Genomic DNA, 23207 nt, shown 5'->3' on the forward strand with positions numbered 1-23207 from the left:
TTGGACCCTTTACCTTTTCCTGAATGTTTTGTGAATATTGTGACGGATAAATTTGCCGCAGTTTTCCCTTATCGTGTTCTTGTTGTTGCTGTTTTTGAATTTACTTGTAAAAACATTTGGTAAAATGTTTGCATTTATTTAGGAAAAACACAGTATTTAGCTTGACCTCCTGAGTTTGATGATCAACATTTTTAAAAGTTAAGACCAGTTTTTACTGCTCATTAGTTCTTCAAATTTAAATCTATATGGTCACTTTAAATAAGTGCAATAAATGGTGTTCAGTCTTATAATAAAGATATTTCATTGATAAAACAGCAACAAAACTTTGAAATCACCTCTGATTAATTAAGAATTGATATAATATTTTAAAGAGCACAAGATAATGATTACCAATAGGCTATATTATTTTTATGAACATTGAAAGTGTTAAATGTCAGAATTTAGTTCTGTAACAGTTTTCAACCTTTTACTGATTTCACTGTTTTTCCCAGTGAGTGGAGATGAGCGATCGGACACACGGTCTGTGGGAAGTTCTGGTTACAGTTCTGCTTACAGTTCATTCAGATCACGATCAGGAGCAGACAGTGATTCAGTTTTTAGCTCATTACGCTCTAAAGTCTCCTCTCACAGCTCAGGATTCGGGTCTTTGAGATCCATCCCGGAGTCTGTGGAACATTCAGGAACCAGACGAACACTTGCTTTACCCAAGATCTCAACACTTTTCCCAAGAAGATTAAAGAAGCATGATAAGCATGTAGAAGATACTAAGAAGACGTGAATACGATTGAATTAATGAAAGATAAATTGTCTTTATAATGTGGACATTTATGACATTGGCATCATAATATTTAACTATAAATATTAAACTATAAGGAATGTGCAGTTGTTTTAACCTTAAAGGGGTCATGAATTGTTTTGACATATCATCATCATCACAGAGGTCATCATATTATAAGAAAATCCTGTAGTGAGATAATACTAGAGTAATAATGTAGTGAAAGACCACCTCTGCATAAGAAGATAAACTTAGGCCCCGCCCACTGGCGTTAGTGAGATGAGGAAGAGAGAAGAGCACAGGGTCACTCACTGCCACTGGACTAAATCACACCGATCTGGACCAATCACAGCAGTGGGCGTTTACATTAAAGCCTCACACAGACACGGCCCTTCAAACTAAGCAAATCAGAGGCTAAAATCAGGCTTGGAAAAATGCCTTTCATTTCTAAATTATGAAAATTTTTAAAGTAAAAATCATACTAACATTATAAGTGCAGCCCAGGGAACATTATGAAACAGTAAAACAATGCAGTTCATGAAGCCTTTAAGTGATGTTTATATTAATTTTATCTACATTTAAATTTATAGAATCAACATAAGAGAAATAGTGCAGTCTAAATGTTTTTTTGGACAATTTTTTTATAGAAAGCAGCTGTTTATGCATTGTATGTCATTAGGAGCTTCTAATGCAACATCTTAAACATCTAGAATTGCTCCTCAAGAGATCATAAGACTTGGCTAATTCTTACAGTTAATTCCAATAGAGTTGGAACTATTTACTCCTCCTAATAAAGCACAAAAATACATTGAACACAAATATTGAGTGATATAGCATTTGTATTCAGACGAATCTGTTTAAAATCAATATGTCATAATGCATTCTGGGATTGCATTACCTCTGAAGGGTGCATGATTCACTGTCTCAGAATTGGATAAAAATGAGAAAACTTACATGGCATCATATTTTTGTGTTGAATGTTGGGAGAATGAATCATGTTGGTGATGCTGTTCCGTCATGTCGTAATTACCATATATAAAGCTCTGTATGCTTTTGAAATTGAATCGCTCTCGCTGTACTTTGATTTCATACACCGATCGCTCTGCACAGCACTGCTTCAAGTCGAACACACCTTAAATCTGTCGTAGCGCTCAGAAAATTACGAGTTTACACATTGTAATTACGAGTTCTACAAGCATGTGAAGGCTTTTTACAGTTAAGAATTGTTACAGTAATTACTAGATGGTATTCTGTTTGTAATTGATGGGTGTTGATGCCGAAACTATTAAAGATTCTTGTAATACTATGTTAAATAGGTATTAACACATAATATACTCAAAATACAAATTAGTAGATGCCAAAAAGGGTATATTTGAGCTTACATTATTAACTGGTTCTATCATAAAGCATGTATAAAATGGTATACCATACAAAAGACACTATACAAAAACGTAATAATCATACACACAATGTCCTGGAGATATTCATAGCTGGCTTTCCTATGAATTAATGAAAGAAATCCTTTTTATAAAGAGAGAATGCTTCCCTAATTCATTCTATGGTTAAATTTGAAAAACAATTGTGTCTGATTTCTCTGTCATTACTGTGCCAAGACTTCAAACTCACCAAAACTTGGGTCAGTATGCAACATTCATAAAATGGCAAATCAGTACTGTACACTGTATATTAATATATGAAAGCTCTTTTTATAATATTCAATATATTTCAAATGACAACACTGATTAACAGTCTTTACAACAAACTACTGCATATAAAATATTTAAGATCGTCCAAAAGATCAAGAAAAAAGTTCCCATCCATTTTCAACCATACAAAAAGCCTTATTAATATGCATTACATCAATATTTCATTCAAACACTGTAAAGGTAGCATTCAAGATATAGAACAACTGAGGTCCTTAACATTACAAACCCACTTTAGCCCCAAAACCCAATGCAATAAACTTGAAAATAGAGTGAAATGTGTTTAACATTCATCTCTTGAGTGAAATCCTTTACAGTGATACAAGAAGTGTTAAACAATAATCCCAGAAAACGTGACCAAATAAATACAATCCAAGTCTTTATTACGAAATTGATTCTCCAGTATCTATCCCGTAGGATCCGTGATGACATCACTGGTGTGTTTTACACTCGCGTCAGGAAGCTCAGATTGAGGCTGCTGGGGAGCTGGATGGTCTCGAGGGCCACAGATGAAGGGTTGAAGGGGAAAGTGACTGAGAAAATGATCTTAGCGTCCATCAGTAACTGAGAAGACTCCTTACGATCCTTTAATAAATTCTGTGGAGTGGAGGGAGAAGTGTTTAACCATGAAAATCAAACAATATCTGCTTTAAAATACATTTAAAAACATTGAGCAATGACTCACCTGTACAGACTTTATGAATGATATAGACACTCTCTCCTCAAACTCATTCACTGGTGTGTACAAGCTGAGGATTTTCACAATCTGTCCCAGAGAGACACAGCGCATCAGAACTCAACTCACGGTTTCATTTGGAAGGCTCCATTCACCACACACAGACACACACACACACACACCTGTTGGGTGGTGAGAGCCGTGCACATGGTGCAGATGGCGTCTGCGTCGTCCTGGCTCTTCTTCTTGATCTGCAGAAGCTGAGCCGCCTGAATCAGAGGCTCCAGAGACTCACGAGCTCCACTGCCCTGAAGATCTTTATCCAGCAACCACTCCTCCAGCTGACACACATTATACCTGATGTGAAGGGGTAAATAATACATTCAAAAATGTTTGACATATTAAATAAATATATAAATACACCAGAGAAATGCGGTTGCATTTTTTAAAATTGTATATAAAAAATATTTTTACCATCAAATTACAGTCTACAATCAAATTATTATAAACAAATGACAGAAATGAAAAAAATATAGAAAACAACTAAATGATATTCCAGCATTTCATTAATAATTGTTTAAATTAAAAACTGTAAAAAAAAAAAAAACCTTTAATTTTGTTATCCCAGCATAATCTAAGGTTGGTTTGTTAAATCTTAAAGCTACACTGTGTAATTTTTTTTAAAAACACTTAGTTCTTTCAAAAATATATGTGCTCATTAATGTATATTTACTTCTTTCAAGTAATAAAGTATTCTCGTAAGTTTATAATCTGCCATTGAAATTACATACGGGTGAGGGGTTAGAATGCTGGTCGCCATGTTGCCCCTCCATCTTGAAACTACATTAGCCAAAGAGGGACATAACTGTAAATTCAAGCTTCGCCTTTTGCGTTTTTCACTCAGTGACACCGTGACGATTGCGAGGGGGAGATTACTCGCGAGCTCGCGACTGCCGGCAGATATGAAAGATAGTGTGGTGTGTGTGTGTGTGTGTGTGTGTGTGTGTGTGTGCACGCATGCATTTGAAAGAGAGAATTAGGATATCATGGCAAACCAAATTAATTTAAACCGATGAAACCACAAAGCTGGCATGGAGGTATATAATTACAACGCAACTAGCTGTTATTTTAATTGTAAATAAGCAACATGTAGGATAAAACTATATGACTGTGACGTTGTTTCTGCAACAGCTCTCTTACACACGAGTGAGCGATTTTAGACACAGCAACGGAGTCGACAACGAGAGCTGATTCCTGTGCTGGAGTCAACTCCAACACTAGGGTTATTAAGAGTCGAAGAATCGTCTCCTCATCACCCATCAGTACCTGATCTGCAGGCCTTTACTCCAGGAGCACATGTCCTTGCGAAGCAGTAAGTTGTTCAGTGTGACGCAGCAGATGAGGTAGAACTGCTGTTTGATGACCTGTCGGACCAGCTCGGTGTCGTTGCCGTGCTGGAGCAGCGTGTAATAGAAAACATCCAGCTGTTTCAAAATGGACTCCAGCGAGTGACCGCTGTCCTCGGGGAAACTGGATGTGCGCTTCCTCATTCCTGTGGGCTTCACACCCATCACTCCCTGAATGGTCTCCTGCTCCAACATGGCTGGTGCTGGGATGAGGAAAAGAGGGAATGATCAAGAAGAGAACATATAATAAATATTGAGATCTGTATAACCAGAGCATGCAGAGTTACCAATCATGGGGTGAATAATGTTTACTATGACCCTGATGAGCTGCTGGTAGATCTGGATGGCTAGATCGCTCAGAACCTGGCAGTACTCCGACAGGTCAAAGTTTGACAGGCAGTGTTCGTTTTGACGAAGAGTGTTGTGCTTTGTGTAGCCCTAAAACATGTCAGGAAGAAATTAAATATTAGGTCAGCATTCATAGAGCAGTGAATAATTACATTTATATCACATGTATGTGAAAGGCACGGTTCCAAACCTTTACTCCTAATATTTGCAGCTAGCTTCAACAGAGAAAGCTAAATGTTTTACAAAACTTTTAGCTTTATCTATTTATATAGTGTTTGCATTAGAAGCTGTATCCTAAAAGTGAAAAACTGAAGTAAAAATGTACAAGAAACAACACTGTGCCAAACTAAAAGTGACAGCTATAGTTAATTCCAATAGAGTCTGATGTTAGCATGTTGCTACGCTAACAACTCACTCTAATAAAGCACAAAAATACACACAAATATTAGACTTATCAGAATACAGACAGAACTATAGTCCCAGCTAACATTCTGGCAAGGTTCTCTCAAATACAAACAAACATTTGTTTAAAGGTATCTGGTATTTAATAATGTTCTCAAAATGTTAACATTAAACATCGTTTTCTGAAAGGATTTAGTTTTTTAATGTTACTAATTACTATTTCAGAACATTCAAAAGTAATATTCCCATAATGTCTGCAAAATTATAAAATTGAATATTCCCTTAACGTTAACAAACAGGGATCATTCAGAAATAAAGTTTTCACAACTTAATGGGAAAGTTAGTAAAACGTTCATAGCATATAGGGTATTTTTGTTAGCTGGGGTTATACCTAAAAAACTGCTGCTGACTTTTAGAAACAATCTTCATGCCAGTCGTGTGATACTGGCTAAAACACTTTCTAGGTAGACAGCACACTCGATATGAAACACAGCCAGACATCATGCCTACCTCTTCTCCGCTGTACTGCTTCAGACAATGTAAGAAGCGACAGGTGTTTGCCAACCAGAATGAAATGGTCTCAAAATCTCCCCGTTTCTGTAAAAACAGTCAGTTAATTATTTAAATGATCACAGTATTATTTATCAGATATGTTGTTAAAAGAATCTGGACAATGTTTTTCATGTAAAGATGTTTCACAGTCATCTCTATGGATATTCCTGCATTTTCTGTCTGTGAGAGTCTCACCTTCAGTACGCTCTTGATGGCGTTGATGGAGGAGTTCATGAGGGTGGAGACCCGCTGGTCATCGTTGGCGTAGTCGGCGTGTCGCAGACACATGAAGAGAATATAAGCAGGCAGGCCTGGGATCAGATTCACCGCCACACCTCGGGGTTTGAGCTCTGGTAGATAAACAGCATGATCAAAAGACAGTTTTGAAAGTTTCTCTGTCCAATGGATTACAAACTATACAGTCAAAAGAAGGGTTCTTCTTTCCTTTTATCTTTGCACTGATGAAGCAAAGTAAAAAATCTAAACACGTTTGTGTTTTTTAGTGATATTCTACATGTTTATGATGTTCATATCACCTGTGATGAGTATCTTGAACAGTTTGTTCTCGTCTTCTCTCCTGTACTCCAGCATGCCCTGGAAATCCCTCTCTTTTCGAACGATACTGACCGTGCGACCACTCTCGCCGACCACGTTCCCTGGAGAGGACTGCTCGAAACGAACACCTGTAGCCACCAAAAAAAAAAAAAAAAAAAAAAAAAAAAAAAAAAAAAAAAAATATATATATATATATATATATATATATATATATATATATATATATATATATATATATATTTTCCACATAAAAATCATCCTGGGATACCCCAACAGTAATTCATATGTATGCACAATCTGTCTATAAAACTAGTCTAGTCTTCAGTCTAATCTTGACTGATAGTAGTATTGATTTTATGTATTCAAAATAAAAAATCTTTACCCTCAGGCTCCCCAAACTTTTTCATATATATTTTCAGGTGTTTCTTTAGTTTGCGGATCATTTTGTCCTGTTTTCCCGTCTGCTCCAAGATTTCCTATAATTGACAGAAATAATTTAATTTAATACAGAAGAATATTTATTATGATCATTAATTGTTATCAGTACATGTATATGTGTCAGTGTGAGTGTGTGCACACCATGTTTTGTTGCGTGAGGCGACTGATCTCGTGCTGCAGGCTTGCTTGTATTCGAGCGTCGTGCGGAAGCTGTAAGCTGTCTGATATCATCTGCTGCTGCTGGCCAAGCTCCGCCTTTAACCGCTGAAGCTCCGCCCTCAAACCCTCCACCTCCTTCTCATGGGACTGTCCCTGAGTCTGCAACTGTGATGCCAGAATCCTGCAGTGAAAGATGTATTTAAACATTACTCAAAAGATATACACTAAAATACAAAACAGTTACATTTTTACCATTTCCTTTTACACAAATTATGTTTCCATCAATATTTAACAAAAATAATTGTTTTTAACTGTCATGCATAGTTTATACATTATTCCTTAATGGGGGGTATTTAGCCCCTTTGTTTCTTCAATATTAAAAGCAATATAAAACTAAAAAAAGATGGTGTGCAGCATGTAGTGTGCTAGTGTGTCTTTGAATATTAAATCTATTTTTTTCACCTGTTAGTTTCCTTCAGGCTCTCATAAGCCATCCAGAGCTCTCCATCCTCATTCAGCTCATGAAGATCCAAAGTCGGGGATCTGAGAGCGAAAGAGTCATGAGTGACTTCCATTATAAGGAATCCTTTATGTTACAGTGTGAACATAAGGTAAATAAAAATGTATGAAAAATAAAAGCTGATTTACCTGCTTGAGTCACCTGAATCTCCTTCACTTCCTGTTTCCTGAAAAGAGAAAGAATTTACTAACCAGATTTATTTGTCTTGTATTTCGATATACAAAAATATAATATTTAATAATGAAATATGCAATTTATTATTTTGTATTACTTTTTATTTTAATCATCTCACATATTATCTCTTAGATTTTCACATATGGAATCATGTGAAATGGCCAAAATAAAAAAGTCTTCACCCTACCTTATGTTTAAATGCCTCCTGATTGACCAGCTGAGATCTCAGGATAAGCACCTCCTCCTTTCGCACCTCCAGCTCTTCATTGGTGGAGTTGAGCTGCTCGAGGACCACGTTATACGCCTGACCTCCAGGGGACGCCACCTTTGACCCCTTCCCCTTACTGAGAGACTGACGGAGATCCTGCAGATCTTTCTTGAGCTTCTTATTGTCAGACTCCAGCTCCTGACGCTGTGAAGACCAGAACACACACTTGTATATTTCTCCGAATGCATGAAAGAGAAACCAAGAGTTTATTTGGTGAGCCAAAGTGTGTTTTTGTACCTTCAGAGCCTCGTAGTCTCTCTCCGCCCCTAATACTCTCTGACAATCTTCCAGTTCCTTAAAATGCAGAGAAAGAGCATGCATAACTTGGTTTGTGTCATGGTTTCCACATGTGTGATGAATTGGGCCATTCTGAAATATACAACACTAATTACTTTAGTTCGCTCCAGTTGTAGTTGCTCTTCTTTGGTGTCCATCTCGCTCTGCAGGTCCATGTTCTCCTTCTCCAGTTCAGTGACTCTCCTCTGCAGCTTCATCAGGAGAGACACATCAGCTGCCGTCTGCACAGCGTCCTAACGCATCAAACACATCCATTATATTCTATCCTGACAGAAGAAATCTAGAGGAACTCAAGAGCCATACAGCTGTTCGAAACTGACCTCTCTTTCCAGAGAGCTGACCTCTGACCCTGTGAGCACAGAGCTGTGGAGGCTCTCTGATTGGCTGCAGCTGTAGCCAGAGTCGGCTCTGTTATGACTGAGTTTGGAGAGATCCTGTTTAAAATGATTGGGAACACAAAATGGTTTATAATATTGAAAATGTTACCAACTATATCATTATTTAATGTCACTATTGTGATCTCATGTTTGTTTAAGTAGCATGAAATATCTTACCACAGCCGCCTCTTTTTCTGATCTCAGATCAGCGTAGCGCTCCTCCAGTTTCAGGTGTTCGGTCAGAAGGTTCTGGTAACGGAATCGTTCCTCGTTCAGCTGTGCTTGCAGGTGCTCAGTGGACTCCTGTTGGGTCGACTCTGGAATTTCTGTTCAAGATAAAAGCAAAGAAATGAAAAATTATTTGTTTGTTAAACTGCTTTCCTGACATGTAAATCCACCTACTGTACTTTGTTAACCGTGACTAGTGCATCTGCCAACTTATTCTGTAGAGTAACTAACCATTAGCATTCATTTTCATCTCAATGGCAATTTTCTCCAGATATTATAGACAATATTATAGTCATTAAAATACAAAAGTACTAAGAGCCAAAACAACATGAACTCAACTCACCTCTTATCTGCTGCTCCTGCTCCTGGATCAGTCTGTTCATCTCCTCTTTCTCACTCTTCAGTAGTGTGTTCTTCTCATTGAGATCAGCGACCATCTGCAGATATCATATATGGCTAAATATGCATACTTTTTATACAAAATATAACCTTTTTTGACCTTTAAAAGTGGTGTTTGAAATTCAGCTTTCATTATGTACCATGGTAATATTGTATTACAAATTTTTTGTACATGTATCATGCTATTCATTGTAAAATACAATAGTATATGAACATGATAATCATTCAGTACCATGGTAAATCAGAATCTCATGGTATTACCATCTGATACCATCACTGTAATACCACGAAATTACCATATTTGTGGACATGTTACATACAGTATATACACTACTGTTCAAAAGTTTAGGGTCAGTTAGATTTTTTTTAATTAGTTTGAAAGTCTCTTAAGCTTACAAATACTGCATTTTCTTGATTAAAAAATACAGTAAAAACAGAAATATTTTGAAATATTATTACAATTTAAAATAAGTGTTTTCTATTGTAATATATTTAAAAAATATATTTATTCCTACAGCATCATTACTCCAGTCTTCAGTGTCACATGATCCTTCAGAAATCATTCTAATGTGATGATTTGCTCAGGAAACATTTATGTTGAAAACAGTTGTGCTGCAGAATATTTTTGTGAAAACCCTGACACAAAAAACAGCATTTATTTAAACTAGAATAAATTTGTAACATTATAAATGTGTTTATTGTTAAATTTGATCAATTTAATGTGTCCTCGCGGAATAAAATTATTCATTTCTTTTTCTTTAAAAACTTAGTGACCCCAAACTTTTGAACAGTAGTGTATATATGAAGAGTTCAGATGCAAAATCCTCTAAGTGCCATCTGAAATTTCCATCAAGCTCGTATATTTAAGTTCAGTAATTTCACTTAAATGGCAATGAAAATTACCTATTAACTGTCATTTAAGTGAAATTACTGAACTTAAATATGCGAGCCTGATAAAAATGACCATTCTAGAAGAAAATTTCAGATGGCAGTTAGAGGCTTTTGCATCTGAACTCTTCATATATATTCATATTATACGTCATGGTTGATAAATGACAATATAAAAAATTTACTATTAAAATACTATTTTGTCTAAATAATTTTTTTTTTTTCACTGAAAACAATCATTTTGAGAACAAATAAACATCTCCTTTTTACCTCTTTGTTCTTCTCCAGCTCCTGACGGACCAATGCCAGCTCCTCCTGTAACGATGTCACCAGGTCCCCACGGTGACGGGCCTCCTCTTCCACCTCCTGAAGAGTCTTGAGCTTCATGTGTAACTTCTCTATATCAGCAGCACTGTGGCTCTCCTGCGCACTTATTCGCTCAGAAAGCTCTCGGTTCTCCTTATGCTGAAAACACATGAAAACACATTGCTAATCAAACATGGATTCCTCCGTGGATATCAGTGCAAATGTCCTGAGAATAAAACAACGATGAAGGACACCTGCTCATCCAGTTTCCTCTGCAGCTGCATGATCTTGTTCTCCATGCCGACATTGAGCTTCTTGAAGTGCTCGACCGATCTGGCCTCAATCTTGAGTTTCTTGAGCTCTCGACGGGCCAGCATCCTGCGCACGCAACACTGCAGATACACCACGGCACGCTTGATGCGACGGAAACGCCAGCGGGCCAGGAAGCCACGCACCCAGCGCTGGATCAGTAAAGCCTTGCGCTCAAACACCAACTGTGCAAGAAAACAAGATTACAAGGTTTCATCCCCAATCCAACACGAAACGGCATTCACAACCCGTTTTACTTCCGTAATGTAACATATTCGTGATTGAAACAGCAGAAAATGTAGGATGATCTTGATTGAGAGACAGTGCTAGAATGGTGCTGGTTATAAATAAGGTCAATGGATTCCATGTCAACTTTTGTACCGCAAAAAGACTAATAATTAGATAAACAGAAAATGTCTTGCCTGGAAATCAAATTCACTTTTGGCAGTTTCACATCAATTCAAGTAGTGTTGAAGGAAAACTGGTAGATAATAAATTCAAAATGTTGTAAATATAATATTATTTATTCTGAAACAGAATCCCTGGTGCATGACATCATATCCTGTTGCATATGTGTTGTGTGTACATATTTTGAGTGTGACCGCACCTTTCAATGAATGAGAATAAGCAACTCTCTGTACTAAGAAATAACTGTTACTCATTCCTGAAAGCAGTTTTCTTTTTCCTCTGCTGTGCTACACCTCAATAAAATGTTATTGGCCTCGTACCCGTTTGTATTCCAGTCTGGCTGTATATCCGCGCAGTAACCTCTGAATGAGAACCGCTGCTGTTTTCTGTCGCAGGTACTGTCGTCTCGCCGCCCACATGCGTGTGTTTTTCTGAAAGATCACTGCGGCCCGTGTCCTTCTCAGGTTATTGCACAGGCTAATCGAGGGCAGATAAAACACACACTGTTGGTTTAGTTTCCAACCAGCAACTGATAGACAAGTCTTCAGTAATAAATAAATAGTCTTCATTTACACTTGACTCATTTCACAAAGTAAATCTGACAAAATTTGCAAGCGTCCCCCACCATCTAGCCTGGTGTCCTCTCGTGTATCTCTGCAAGGTAATGGTCGCCTGGCGAATACGCAGGTATTTCTTGCGGGCCAGCCAGCAGCGGATGGTTTTCTGGATTTGGATGCAGGCCGTACGGAGTTTGTCCGCCCTCAGCTTTTCCAGGTAAGCCACCTGTCCGGCCCGGAAGAAGATCTTTGTTTTTCCGAACTGGTATTTATCTTTGTTCTGTAGAGAGGGAATGGAGTAACATTAGACTGTTCAAAAATAAAAACATCTTAAACCAATCTAAGCTGGTTTGTAGATGTCTGAGCAGCGTCAGAATTGTCCTTTCTCTGGTTTTAGATGGGTTTTGGCACTGTTTGGATGGGAGATCAGCTTAAACCAGCTTAGGCCATCTTAAACCAGCCTAAGTTGTTGTTTTTTAGCATGATACGTGCTCTTTGTGTAGAGAAAGAAGTAAGAATGATACTTATGTTTACAAAGACAAGTGTAATACCTGCACAAGCCGTTCTAGGACATTCTGGCAGGTCAACTTCCTGTCTGAGAGGATATCTTTCTTCCTCATTAGAACACGATAGCGACTGAAGAACTCTTGATAAGTCCACCTGACCAGAGGGAGTTAAAACAGTATTAAAACACAAACACAGATCAGTTAAGGCATAAGAATATTTAAAGCTGGGTTAGTAGAATTACAGTTTATGTAAATCTAAAGCAGTTTAAAACTTAAACACAATACTTTTTTTACTGATTTACAATTTTGCTATTAGTTCACCATTTCAAAAACTTTCAAGATTGGTGCTTCTGAGTTAGTCACATCTGATTGGTTCCCTTGAGTTAATCACAACAAATCAGATTCCAAGCAGAATGGACACTAATAAGAAGTGTCCAAGAAAGACATGCTCCTGAAATTACCATGTTTTGTTGATCCTGGAACAACATTCCTGTCTGAAAATTAAGCACTAACCCTATCCCTAAACCTAACCCTACCCATAACTTCTCCCTAAAATCAGAGAGAAATGATAGATGAATAACACTGATGTAGAAGCACCTAACCCTGGTTGTAAGCCTAAACTTGACATAAACTGGTCCCTCAAATCTGATTGGTTGATTGGAATGTTGTTCCAGGATCAATAAAGATGTGGATCCAGGAACACGTTGTACTTGGTGAAATCACGTTTACCCTTGTAAGACATGTCAGTCATTGAATTAGCACCTGGAAGGGAAGCCTTTGGCGGAGATACGAATGGTCTCGAGGACTCCACACGCTCTGAGCTGCTGAACGGCTCGATGAGGGTCCATTCTAGAGACAGAAAGAGAAGAAACTCTAATGACCCGTGTTACACAATGGTGGATTATCTCTGAACTCAGCTCACTGACATGAAGGGGGCTTTAAGGTCATTCGGCTTGATGCAGCGCACGTAGTGTGGGGTGGTGGCGTTCAGCGTGTCCATGAGCAGGTGCAGAGAGTTCCGGAACTGAAAGCATCAAACAAATGAGACTTATTTTCTGTGGGTGGATAAGATTTGTTCCAATAGAGCATAACAGTGCTTTTTCAGCAGCCTTGGTTCTGGAAGTAATTTTCCCATACATGTTCTTTATGAATGGTGAAAAGGACAAAGGCACAAGACATCTTTTATGAGACAATGAACTACAACAATACTTTTAATAGTCAAGTCAAGTCAAGTCAAGTATATTTGTATAGCGCTTTTCACAATACAGATTGTATCAAAGCAGCTTCACAGTATTAAATTAAAATAATACAACAAGGTTTGTTTCTAGTGGAATTTATTGATTGATAAAATCAAATTAAATATCCCCATAATATCCCCAACTGAGCAAGCCAAAGGCAACAGTGGCACCAAGAATAATACCAAGAATACTTTCAAAATGTATGGGTCTATTTTTATGTTTTTGAAAGAAGTCACTTATGCTCTCCAAAACTGTATTTATTTGATCAAGAATACAGTAAAAACAGTATAATACTGTGAAATATTTCTACTTGAATATATTTTGAAATGTAATTTATTCCTGTGAAACAAAGCTGAATTTTCAGCATCATTACTCCAGTCTTCAGTGTCACATGATCCTTCAGAAATCATTTTAATCATTCTTTTTGTGGAAACCATGATAAATTTTTTTGGACTCTTTGATGAATAAAAAGTTTTTGCTGTCACTTTTGATTGATTTAAAGTGAAAATTCTGTCATCATTTACTCACCCTTAAAATTGTTCCAAACCTGTATAAATTTCTTTGTTCTGCTAAATAGAAAGGAAGATATTTTAAAGAATGTTTGTAACCAAACAGTTGCTGGTCCCCATTAACTTCCAAAGTGTTTGGAATTTGGAAGTCAATGGTGCCCATCAACTGTTTGGATACCAACATTCTTCAAAATAACTTCTTTTGTGTTCAACAGAACAAAGACATTTATGCAGGTTTATATACATTTTCATTTTTGGGTGAACTACCCCTTTAATGAATCCTTGCTGAATAAAAATATTAACTTCTTTAAAAAATTAAAAAATCATACTGACCCCAAACTTTTGAAGGGTAATATACTGTATATCTAAGTGAATTAATATGAATGATGCCTTAATGAATAATAGTGATGGATCATGGCTTTGTTGGTCAACTCTAACCTGCAGTCCAACCGATTTCTTGTTCTCCCTAAAAGACTGAGTGGACCGTCCAATCTTTGCTCGACCAGATGGTGCTGTGGTGCTCTGAGCTGCAGGTGTTTCCTCGTCCTGGAAGAGCTCGACCAGCAAGGCGACCTGTGAGGAAACCAGAGAGCCTTTATAACAAAGACCGATATGCATAACACCTTACTTGTATGCTACTTGTGACATTTACACTCTAGATTAGTAGTTCTCAATGGCTTATTTGCATTTAAAGGGATAGTTCACCCAAAAATGAAAATTCTGTCATCATTTACTCACCCTCAAGTTGTTCCAAATCTGTATGAGTTTCTTTGTTCTGCTGAAAACAAAGGAAGATATTTGGAAGAATGTTTGTAATCAACAGATCTCGGTCCCCACTGACTTCCATAGTAGGAAAAAATATATACTATGGTAGTCAATGGGGACCGAGATCTGTTTGGTCACATTCTTCCAAATATCTTCTTTTGTGTTCAGCAGAACAAAGAAACTCATACAGGTTTGGAACAACTTGAGGGTGAGTAAATGATGACAGAATTTTCATTTTTGGGTGAACTATCCCTTTAACACTCTTAAATCACCCGTGTTGGGTTGCAACCCTCCAGTTGAGAACCACAGATCTAGGAATCCAAAAACGGTGTTCATGAACCGAACAGCAGGTGGCGATACTTCTCCAAAGACATGTTGAATCATAACTCTATTTTTAAGCCACTGAATAACATTTCGCAAGCAGAAACATGTTCCTGTGGAGCACTAGAAGCTGAATTTCTGAGCCAGATAATTGCTTGGTGAGCTATGTTGAGATAAACACACCTTGCTAGCCTTCAGCACATTAATTTGTTCTTCATTGACTGTGTCTTTATTTTTCTCCAGAAATCCATCACACTGGTATTCAACCTAAAAGTGATATAGAGAGAGATAAAATGAGATAGACTCCTAGGAATTCCTAAATGAACACATAATAGCTACATATTTTTCTTCATGTACCTTGTCTGCAAAGTGCAGAATGATGAAAGCTGTGTTAGACATGCGCGGCTTCTCAAAGTGAGGGCTTTTCTTTAGGTGAGTGTTGTACAGCTTTTGCGCCCACGATTCATCTGAACCTTTTGGCATCTGGATGCATCAAATTAAGGAATTTGAGAAGTTCATCACACACACACACAAAAAAAATAAAAATAATTATATAACAATTGTGGTTTAATAATGGTTTTTACAGTGCATTCTTCATCTAGAAGATCCAGCAAGCCCATCTTGGCCTCGATCAGGTTGATGCAGGGCTGGTTGTCGTAGAAATCGATGAGTGTCCATGGTATCTGCTCCTTCATGTACTCCTCCTGCTCCAGTTTGAACACGTGCTGGAGGGGAAATGCTTTCTGTGAGTCGTGATGTGCTTGGACATGACTGATTATTTCGTGAATGCTGGAGCAGCTGACGCATGTTTGAAAATGCTGACCATGTTAAACTGCTGCTGGAGCTTCTCATTGGCGTAATTGATGCAGAACTGCTCGAAGCTGTTCACCTCGAACGTCTCAAACCTGGGCACAACACAACATCATTTTCCTGGAACTGTATTTTTATCATCAATAAAGTAAGAAGCAGCAGCTCACCCACCCGTAGATGTCTAGGACACCGATGAACGAATGCGGTTTGGAGGAAGTGCTCAGGGCTTTGTTGACCTGGCTCACGATCCAGGAGAAGAGCTTGGCGTAAATGTGTTTCGAGAGAGCGTCACGGCCGTTCGCGGCCTCCAAGCGTGTAACAGGCTTGTTTAGGGTTTCTGTGGCGGTCTTGAGTTTTTTATGGCACAACCAGTGAGCCATGGACTCATATGAAACCTCAGTGAGGTCACAAAACACTGCCAGGTGGCCGTTTTCATCCTGGACACAATGCAAACAAAATAGTGTGGAATCGATGCGTGAAAATGCATTTGCATTTAATCATTAGGCAGACGCTTTTGTCCAAAGCAACTTTGCGAAATGTGAATTAAAGCAATCATTTATTCTTGCATTCTCACTGTGACTCACAGAAATGCCACAGCTAGAAGATCCTTTCTCCTTCACTTCTACATTTCCCAGATGAAGAATGGCTGACAGGATTTGGAACAGACCCATTTGGTGTGCCTCAGAAATTCCTGGAATCAGCAGATACTGGCACGTTTGTGGATGAATGACTAGACTAAGGGTATGTGAAGAACCCTTAAACAGGCTCATATCATGAGGAATCTAATTGTCTTTTTGATCTTTTCAGGTAAAAAAGCTTTATGTACTATGAAAACGTACTGTAATTTTCTCCCTAGTCCAAAAAGACGTTAAACTAAGCTGTAAATGAAAAAAAAAAATGAAAAAGTAAAACATTTAAATAAAAGATGTGATCCTTTTTATCATTCTAATAATAAGTTAAAACAATAAAAGTGAGACATATGGGATCCTGGTGTACCAAACACCATATGGCACATGGAAAGGTAAAATATTCATACCCAACAGTGAAAAGGCTTTCCTTGTGTCCTGCATCTCCTTCAGGTCATTCACTCCCTCGATGACGGGACTTCTGCCTTGGTTAGTGTAGGGAAAGTCATCAGCGCTACCTTAAGAGAAAGACTGGTTACTGAAGAAAAGAAGTCCACCCTGAGGGGAAGTGATGAACAGATGAAATTATTAACTTTCTTACTACAAAATATCAGCTGTCGGTTGACTTAAAGGCTACATAGCCCAGTCAAATGAAGATACTATACTTTACTTGACTGTTACTTATAAAGACAATCCAGAATGGGTATCACATTACCTAACTTTAGAGGTTCAAACTCAGGTAAATGGGCGCAGGCACAAAGCTGATAGAAGATGTGATAGTTTCTCTCCTCACTCGCCTAAAACAGGAAACAGAAACTGATCCCTTTAGTGTAAGTCAAGTGACATTCCCACATAAATGCATTAAACATTTGTTTATTGGGTATATATCATATTAATTTGATATTAAAGCGGCTCTATTATGCCATTCTTAGGGTTTCTAATAGTGTTTTGGATTCTCCTGCAAAAGGTTTACATGCATCCAAGGTAAAAAAATATATATATATTAATTTTCTCATTATCTACAGTGTCTGAAAGGGTTCGATCAAGGATTCAGTCTCTCTAAACCCCTCCATTCCCAGAGTCTACTCTCTGATTGGTCAGATGGCCCAGTCCATTGTGATTGGCCAACAGCTTACACCGCGTGTCGGAAACTAAACGGCCATAAGCATATCTGAACTTCAGCTCCGGATCTTCCTCGGCACTTGTGGACAGTGATATGAACAGTAATGATGCCGTCAGTTTTATCGTATCAATTCAAGCTTGAGTCCTCGTCCTTTGGAAGTGCAGCAAAGTGGATTCGCAGCGCAGAAAACAGCGTCTTCTCGACATGTCGACAACATGAACCAAACTCTTCAAGGCATCAGCTACAACTACAGTGTTTGAGGGCGGAGCAAAGTAGACGTTGATCACATGCAGCCAATGAAGACCATAGGCTAGCATTATGCAAATTAGTTATGAACCTACATAGGTTCTTGCTGGAAATAAGACTGGAATCACAGACATCTCATTTCAGGCAGTTCAGAATAGCTTCTTTATTTTGGGAGATAATAACTCCATTTATCTGCACTTTGATCTTGAATCTTTCACAAACAGCTATATTACACACTACATGAAAGGTGATATTCAAAAAAACATAATAATGGCACTTTAAAGCTACCAAGTTTTATATTACTGAAATTACTGATGACTTATGGGTCATTCAAACTCTTTAAATCCGTATATAGTAGAGGCGAATGAATATAAAACTAACCTGGAACACCACTCTAGACTTTTCCAGAAGGTACGTCCTCATGTTGGCTCCTATGATGTTGTGCTTTCTGTCAAATCCAATCTCAATGTACTTCCCAAAGCGACTACTGTTGTCGTTTCTCGTCGTCTTGGCATTTCCTATAGCCTACACGCAGATGAAAACCTCGATATGACACAGTTTCTTGGAATAGATCTGTTTGATGTCTAGTGAGTTTTTACAGGCTAGCTAGTTAAAGTTAGGTGTCTAACCGCACTCATACCTCCATGATAGGACTGGACGCCAGCACTTTTTTCTCCACGCTGGACTCATCATAGGATCCACTGACTGTAGCAAAGTAACGCATGGCATATTTGGCAGACACGGTCTTCCCTGCACCCGATTCTCCACTCACGATGATGGACTGATTCTTCTCGTCTCTTACAGGAGGACGTGGAGGAGAGATAGCATCGTCACTGCCTATGGACATATTCTTAGACATGCTATTTCTATTGCAATAAGGTGTGTGCACATACCTGGCCATCTGTTTATAGGCCTCTTCTGATACAGCGAAGATGTGAGGGTCCATATCACCCATGTTCTGCCCACTGTAAGCATTGATGATGTCTGATCCATAGATCGGAAGACTTTCATATGGATTGATGGCAACCAGGATGATCCCTGTTATAATTTTAAAAACAAATAACTTGATTTGTAAAACTTTTTTAGTTCTGGGTCAAAGGTCAAACTGAATTCTAATGCTTTTTTTGTGCAATTTTTGCAAAACTTTTTTTTTTTTTTTTTTTACTTTGCATACTGTATGCAAAACAGTCTAATCTAAGACCAGGAGTCCATAACTCAAAGTCTAATGAGCTGTGCAGTGTATATGACAAGCTTTGCTAAGTCATGTTTTATGGTTCATATTCACATCTGCTGCTCATGGAAGTTCCAAAGTCTACAGGTCATTTAAACAACATAAAATTAAAAATACATAAAAATACAAAAAAATCTAAAATACATTATTTTTAATGTGAAACTATCATACTATATATTGAACAGACCATCCTGAGACATACATATTTCAAACAGACATTAAATAGGAAAGTCTGAGTTTAATATATCTAGAAAGCAATGTCATGGCCAGGTGAGGTGTCATTTTTCATTACCGCAGTAGGTGTAGATAAGCTTTGAGTCAGTGAATCGGACCCGCAGGTTGAGCAGCACGGCCGGTTCATGGAGGTAACTGAGAGCCGTGAGGTCGTTCTCGCCCACCAGGATGTCCGGGTTACGAAGATGAGGCAGAACGCCACTCTTCGGGTCCAGCTTGTACTCGCACTCCTATGAAAAGACACTACAGTTCAGCTGAAGCTCATCAGGAGAACTATAAATGCTCTTAAAGGGGTGGTTGATTATGATTTCACTTTTAGTTAGTGTGTAATGTTGCTGTTTGAGCATAAACTACATCTGTAAAGTTACGATGCTCAAAGTTCAAAGCAAAGGGAGATATTTTATTTGAAAGAAATTGCTTTTTAAGGACTACAACAAACGGCTGGTAGGGACTACACGACATTCCTCTGGGGTTTGTGACATCACCAACCCTAAAATTTACATAAACCCCGCCCCCGAGAACACATTTATAGATTATCAAAACAGATTATGCTAATCAATGAAAAGAAGATAACTACACATAAGCTACATAAACTCATCAATAAACCATTCAGAAATGTTGTCTACATGTTTTCACTTCTTCTTGAGTGACACAAGTTGTTGTAGCTCCGCCCCCTGTGCTGGGAGCAGCAGCTCATTTGCATTTAAAGGGACAGACACAAAAACGGTGTGTTTTTGCTTACCCTCAAAAAGTGACAACTTTAACATGCTATATACAAATATCTGTGGGGTATTTTGAGCTAAAACTTCACATACACACTCTGGGGATATCAGAGATTTTATATCTTGTGAAAAAGGGCATTATACCACCCCTTTAAAATGAAAATCAGTGAAATCATCAGTGTTTTTCGATTATTGTCTTATGTTGTACACACTGTACACTTTTTCATTGTGTGCTTGAAAAAAATAAAAAAAATAAATAAATCTATTGCCTTTCATTGGTGCAAAGAGTACTGTAAATAGTATTGTTGCCTACTTTGGGTGTGTAAAGGCAAAACGTAGTACCACAAAATGTAGTACCATCAATGCCCTATAGATGGCAATATCACTTTTGTAGCAGAAATAAACTGCTGCAGAAAAAGTTAGTTGCCATGCAAAATGTAAGGAGCAGTGTTGCCAGACGTACGATAATTATCGTATTTGTACGATAATTTTGACCTCTGTACGATGTACGATCAATAATGACAAAAAATCATATAATGTACAATAATTTCAGAACTGTGTGACACTTCAAATGATGGTCGTTCGTTGTAATCATAGGGCTTCTATACTCATTGATCTAGCTGTGGATTCTACGTCTACCAGGAGAAGAACGTGAAGAGAGAGGGAGCGAGAGACCTTGCATGTGTGTGCTAGTGTGTTTGACTCGTGTACGATAATTTTATTCCAAATACGATAATTTTGAGCGTCTGGTACGATACTTGGACATTTCCAATCTGGCAACACTGGTAAGGAGTAATTGCATTACTCATGACAAATGTATTGGACTAAAGACAAGAGTTCATATACTTATTCAAAAATGTAGTCAAGTAGAGAGTAAAAGTTGCTAATATCTTTGATAGTCAAACTACAAAGTAGCCAAAAAGATTTTTAGGTACAGTAACTAATTACATTTATTTACTTAAATACTTTACTTCCACTGTACATGCATTGCTGTGAATGAGATTTTTGTTCTCTTTCGTCATAATCAACAGCATGTTATCAGTAGAGCGAAGTCTTTAATTAAACTGAAGTTCATCAGGTCATCTTGTACACACATGTAGCTTAAACAGCAGGATAAAACATGCAAAAGCTTTTGCTATCAGTGACACACTTGCAGACAGGATATACATTTAGCCTACCTCAGGAAAACCACAAGCTAGGTTTCACAGATCATTTTCTTTACCCTAGTGACTTTACACCAATGATAACGTCACCAGTTGCCACCAGTGATAACGTCACCAGTTGCCACCATTGAAATAAATTGTGGGAACAGCAATGGGTGTAGTTACTGAAATATGTTGGAATTGGAACTCCACACCCAATATTTTTCCACACCACGTCTTGTTCACCACCAGTCTGACTCATCTTTGCCTCAAACTTGACTCAATGCTGACTCAAGCAGCACTAAAAGCTGTAAACCACCTAATCTGGTCTAATTTGTATACTTTCCCTTCATAATACCCATGTTGGACAGGGTGCATGTGGAAAACTTTTTGAAGACCAAGGCCTGGTTTCACAGACAAGGCTTAGATTAAACCAGAATAAAGCCTTAGTTAATAAGGACATTTAAGTAGCTTTTATAAATGTGCCTTAGAAAAAAAAAAAACATTACTGGTGTGCATCTTGAGACAAACCAATGGCACTGACATATTTTAAGATATTTAAATTGCTTTCAGGTAAAACAGCTCAAACATGCATTTTAATCTAGGGCTAGACTTCACCCTTGTCTGTGAGAGCAGGGGTTAGTGTTTGATGCTCTCACCGTCTCATCCTCCAGCCGCAGATGTAGGACGGTGTCTCCGGGCCTGTAGTCTCTGGTCAGCTCTGCTGATCTCCACACCTCAGTGGTGTCTGGGATCCAGACTCGAGCAAACTGCAGGAGGTGAACACCAAGTTAGTAAGAATAACAGCATTTATTTAATGCAATTCAAAGCTGATGCATCTTCAAATAAGCATATAATTGTTGTATCAATGCATTCATATTTAAAACAAAAAATGGAATTTTAAATTTTGTAAAAATAGATTGATTTACCTACAGTTAGAGTGGCAACTCAGATTAATATATAATTATTAATATAAAATATTATTATTATTATTGTTTGCTTTTCTTTCAACTGTAATTAACCATCAGATTGTTTTATGAATTAATTAATATTTAAAACAATTAAATATAACTGATGTGTTCCGTTGTTCAGAGTTTGTTTAGGATACAATCTAATTAATGTAAATTAATGTAATTACAATAATAAAATAAAAAACTTAAATTCCAGTAGCCCCTTTAAAGTTTCCCCAAACCAGGAAAAGTGCTGTATGATAAACTGTCTGGATGATACAATTTCTCAAATGTTTCCATTACTCATGTGAAATTAACGGGGTTTAAACTCATACCTTCGAGTAAAGCTCCGGCGCTGCCATTGAGCTCCGCCTGAAGTCCCGTTACTCCAGAAACATCACAACACTCTGCTTCTGCTACGATTTAGAAAACAGACATTGAGAAACGCCAAAGTTTTTGCAATCTCTTGGCTGGAGTTGTGGAAGAAGTGTGACAGCCGCCGGGGAAATACATTGAGTGGCACAGTTTAATAACTAACAGCTGTTCTTATGGGTCATGATGTATTATTCCACCAGGGGGCGCTTGGCGGCTCAAAACGCTGATTCCTCCATTGGGCTGCATTCAAATCTCAGGGGGGTTGTCTCATTGTGTGTACACAAAATAGTGTAATCTTTTTATTATATTAATTATGAATATACAAATATCTGGCATACCAATGGGAACTTTTATTAAATGAATAATAAAAACAAATCTCCTTATAATCGCGACCACCTATAATTGGTCCATCCTGACATCGCTGAGAAAAGTAACAGATACCACTTGACTTTATCAGTTAGGGTTAGGGTTAGAGTTGCTTTATCAGAATAAAGACGCTGAAAAACTTCGATAATCAATGAAATCTGAATAGATTGTAAAATCTTGCAACCTTATTCAATATTATTTATTATTAAGTAAATATTATTTATACTTAGCGCATGTCACCAATTAGAAAGATCTTCCGGTGAGCCAAACCACGCCCATTACATATTCAACGTGTTCT

The 23207-nt window shown here is 37.8% G+C and overlaps 1 protein-coding gene across 1 annotated transcript; it reads right to left on the reverse strand.

The window, feature by feature from the left end:
- Positions 1–2124: 2124 nt before the first annotated feature.
- myo5ab (myosin VAb) lies at positions 2125–22689 on the reverse strand. The gene is made up of 40 exons (XM_084398057.1): positions 22504–22689; positions 21878–21988; positions 19413–19584; positions 18783–18927; positions 18530–18686; positions 18271–18414; positions 17236–17317; positions 16931–17038; positions 16479–16585; positions 16066–16331; positions 15908–15989; positions 15669–15809; positions 15442–15567; positions 15268–15351; positions 14437–14571; positions 13178–13275; positions 13014–13100; positions 12297–12405; positions 11814–12025; positions 11509–11665; positions 10726–10965; positions 10436–10630; positions 9222–9315; positions 8828–8976; positions 8594–8707; positions 8369–8506; positions 8214–8270; positions 7896–8120; positions 7663–7700; positions 7477–7557; positions 6997–7195; positions 6800–6893; positions 6399–6545; positions 6058–6212; positions 5821–5907; positions 4848–4998; positions 4481–4763; positions 3337–3511; positions 3164–3244; positions 2125–3075 (listed from the first exon to the last, which is right to left on the reverse strand). The coding sequence occupies exons 1-40, from the start codon at positions 22528–22530 to the stop codon at positions 2923–2925; spliced, it is 5406 nt and encodes a 1801-aa protein (XP_084254183.1). The 5' UTR covers positions 22531–22689; the 3' UTR covers positions 2125–2922.
- Positions 22690–23207: the final 518 nt, after the last annotated feature.

Source organism: Rutilus rutilus (assembly GCF_951802725.1).
Source record: "Rutilus rutilus genome assembly, chromosome: 23".
Taxonomy (NCBI): Eukaryota; Metazoa; Chordata; class Actinopteri; order Cypriniformes; family Leuciscidae; genus Rutilus; species Rutilus rutilus.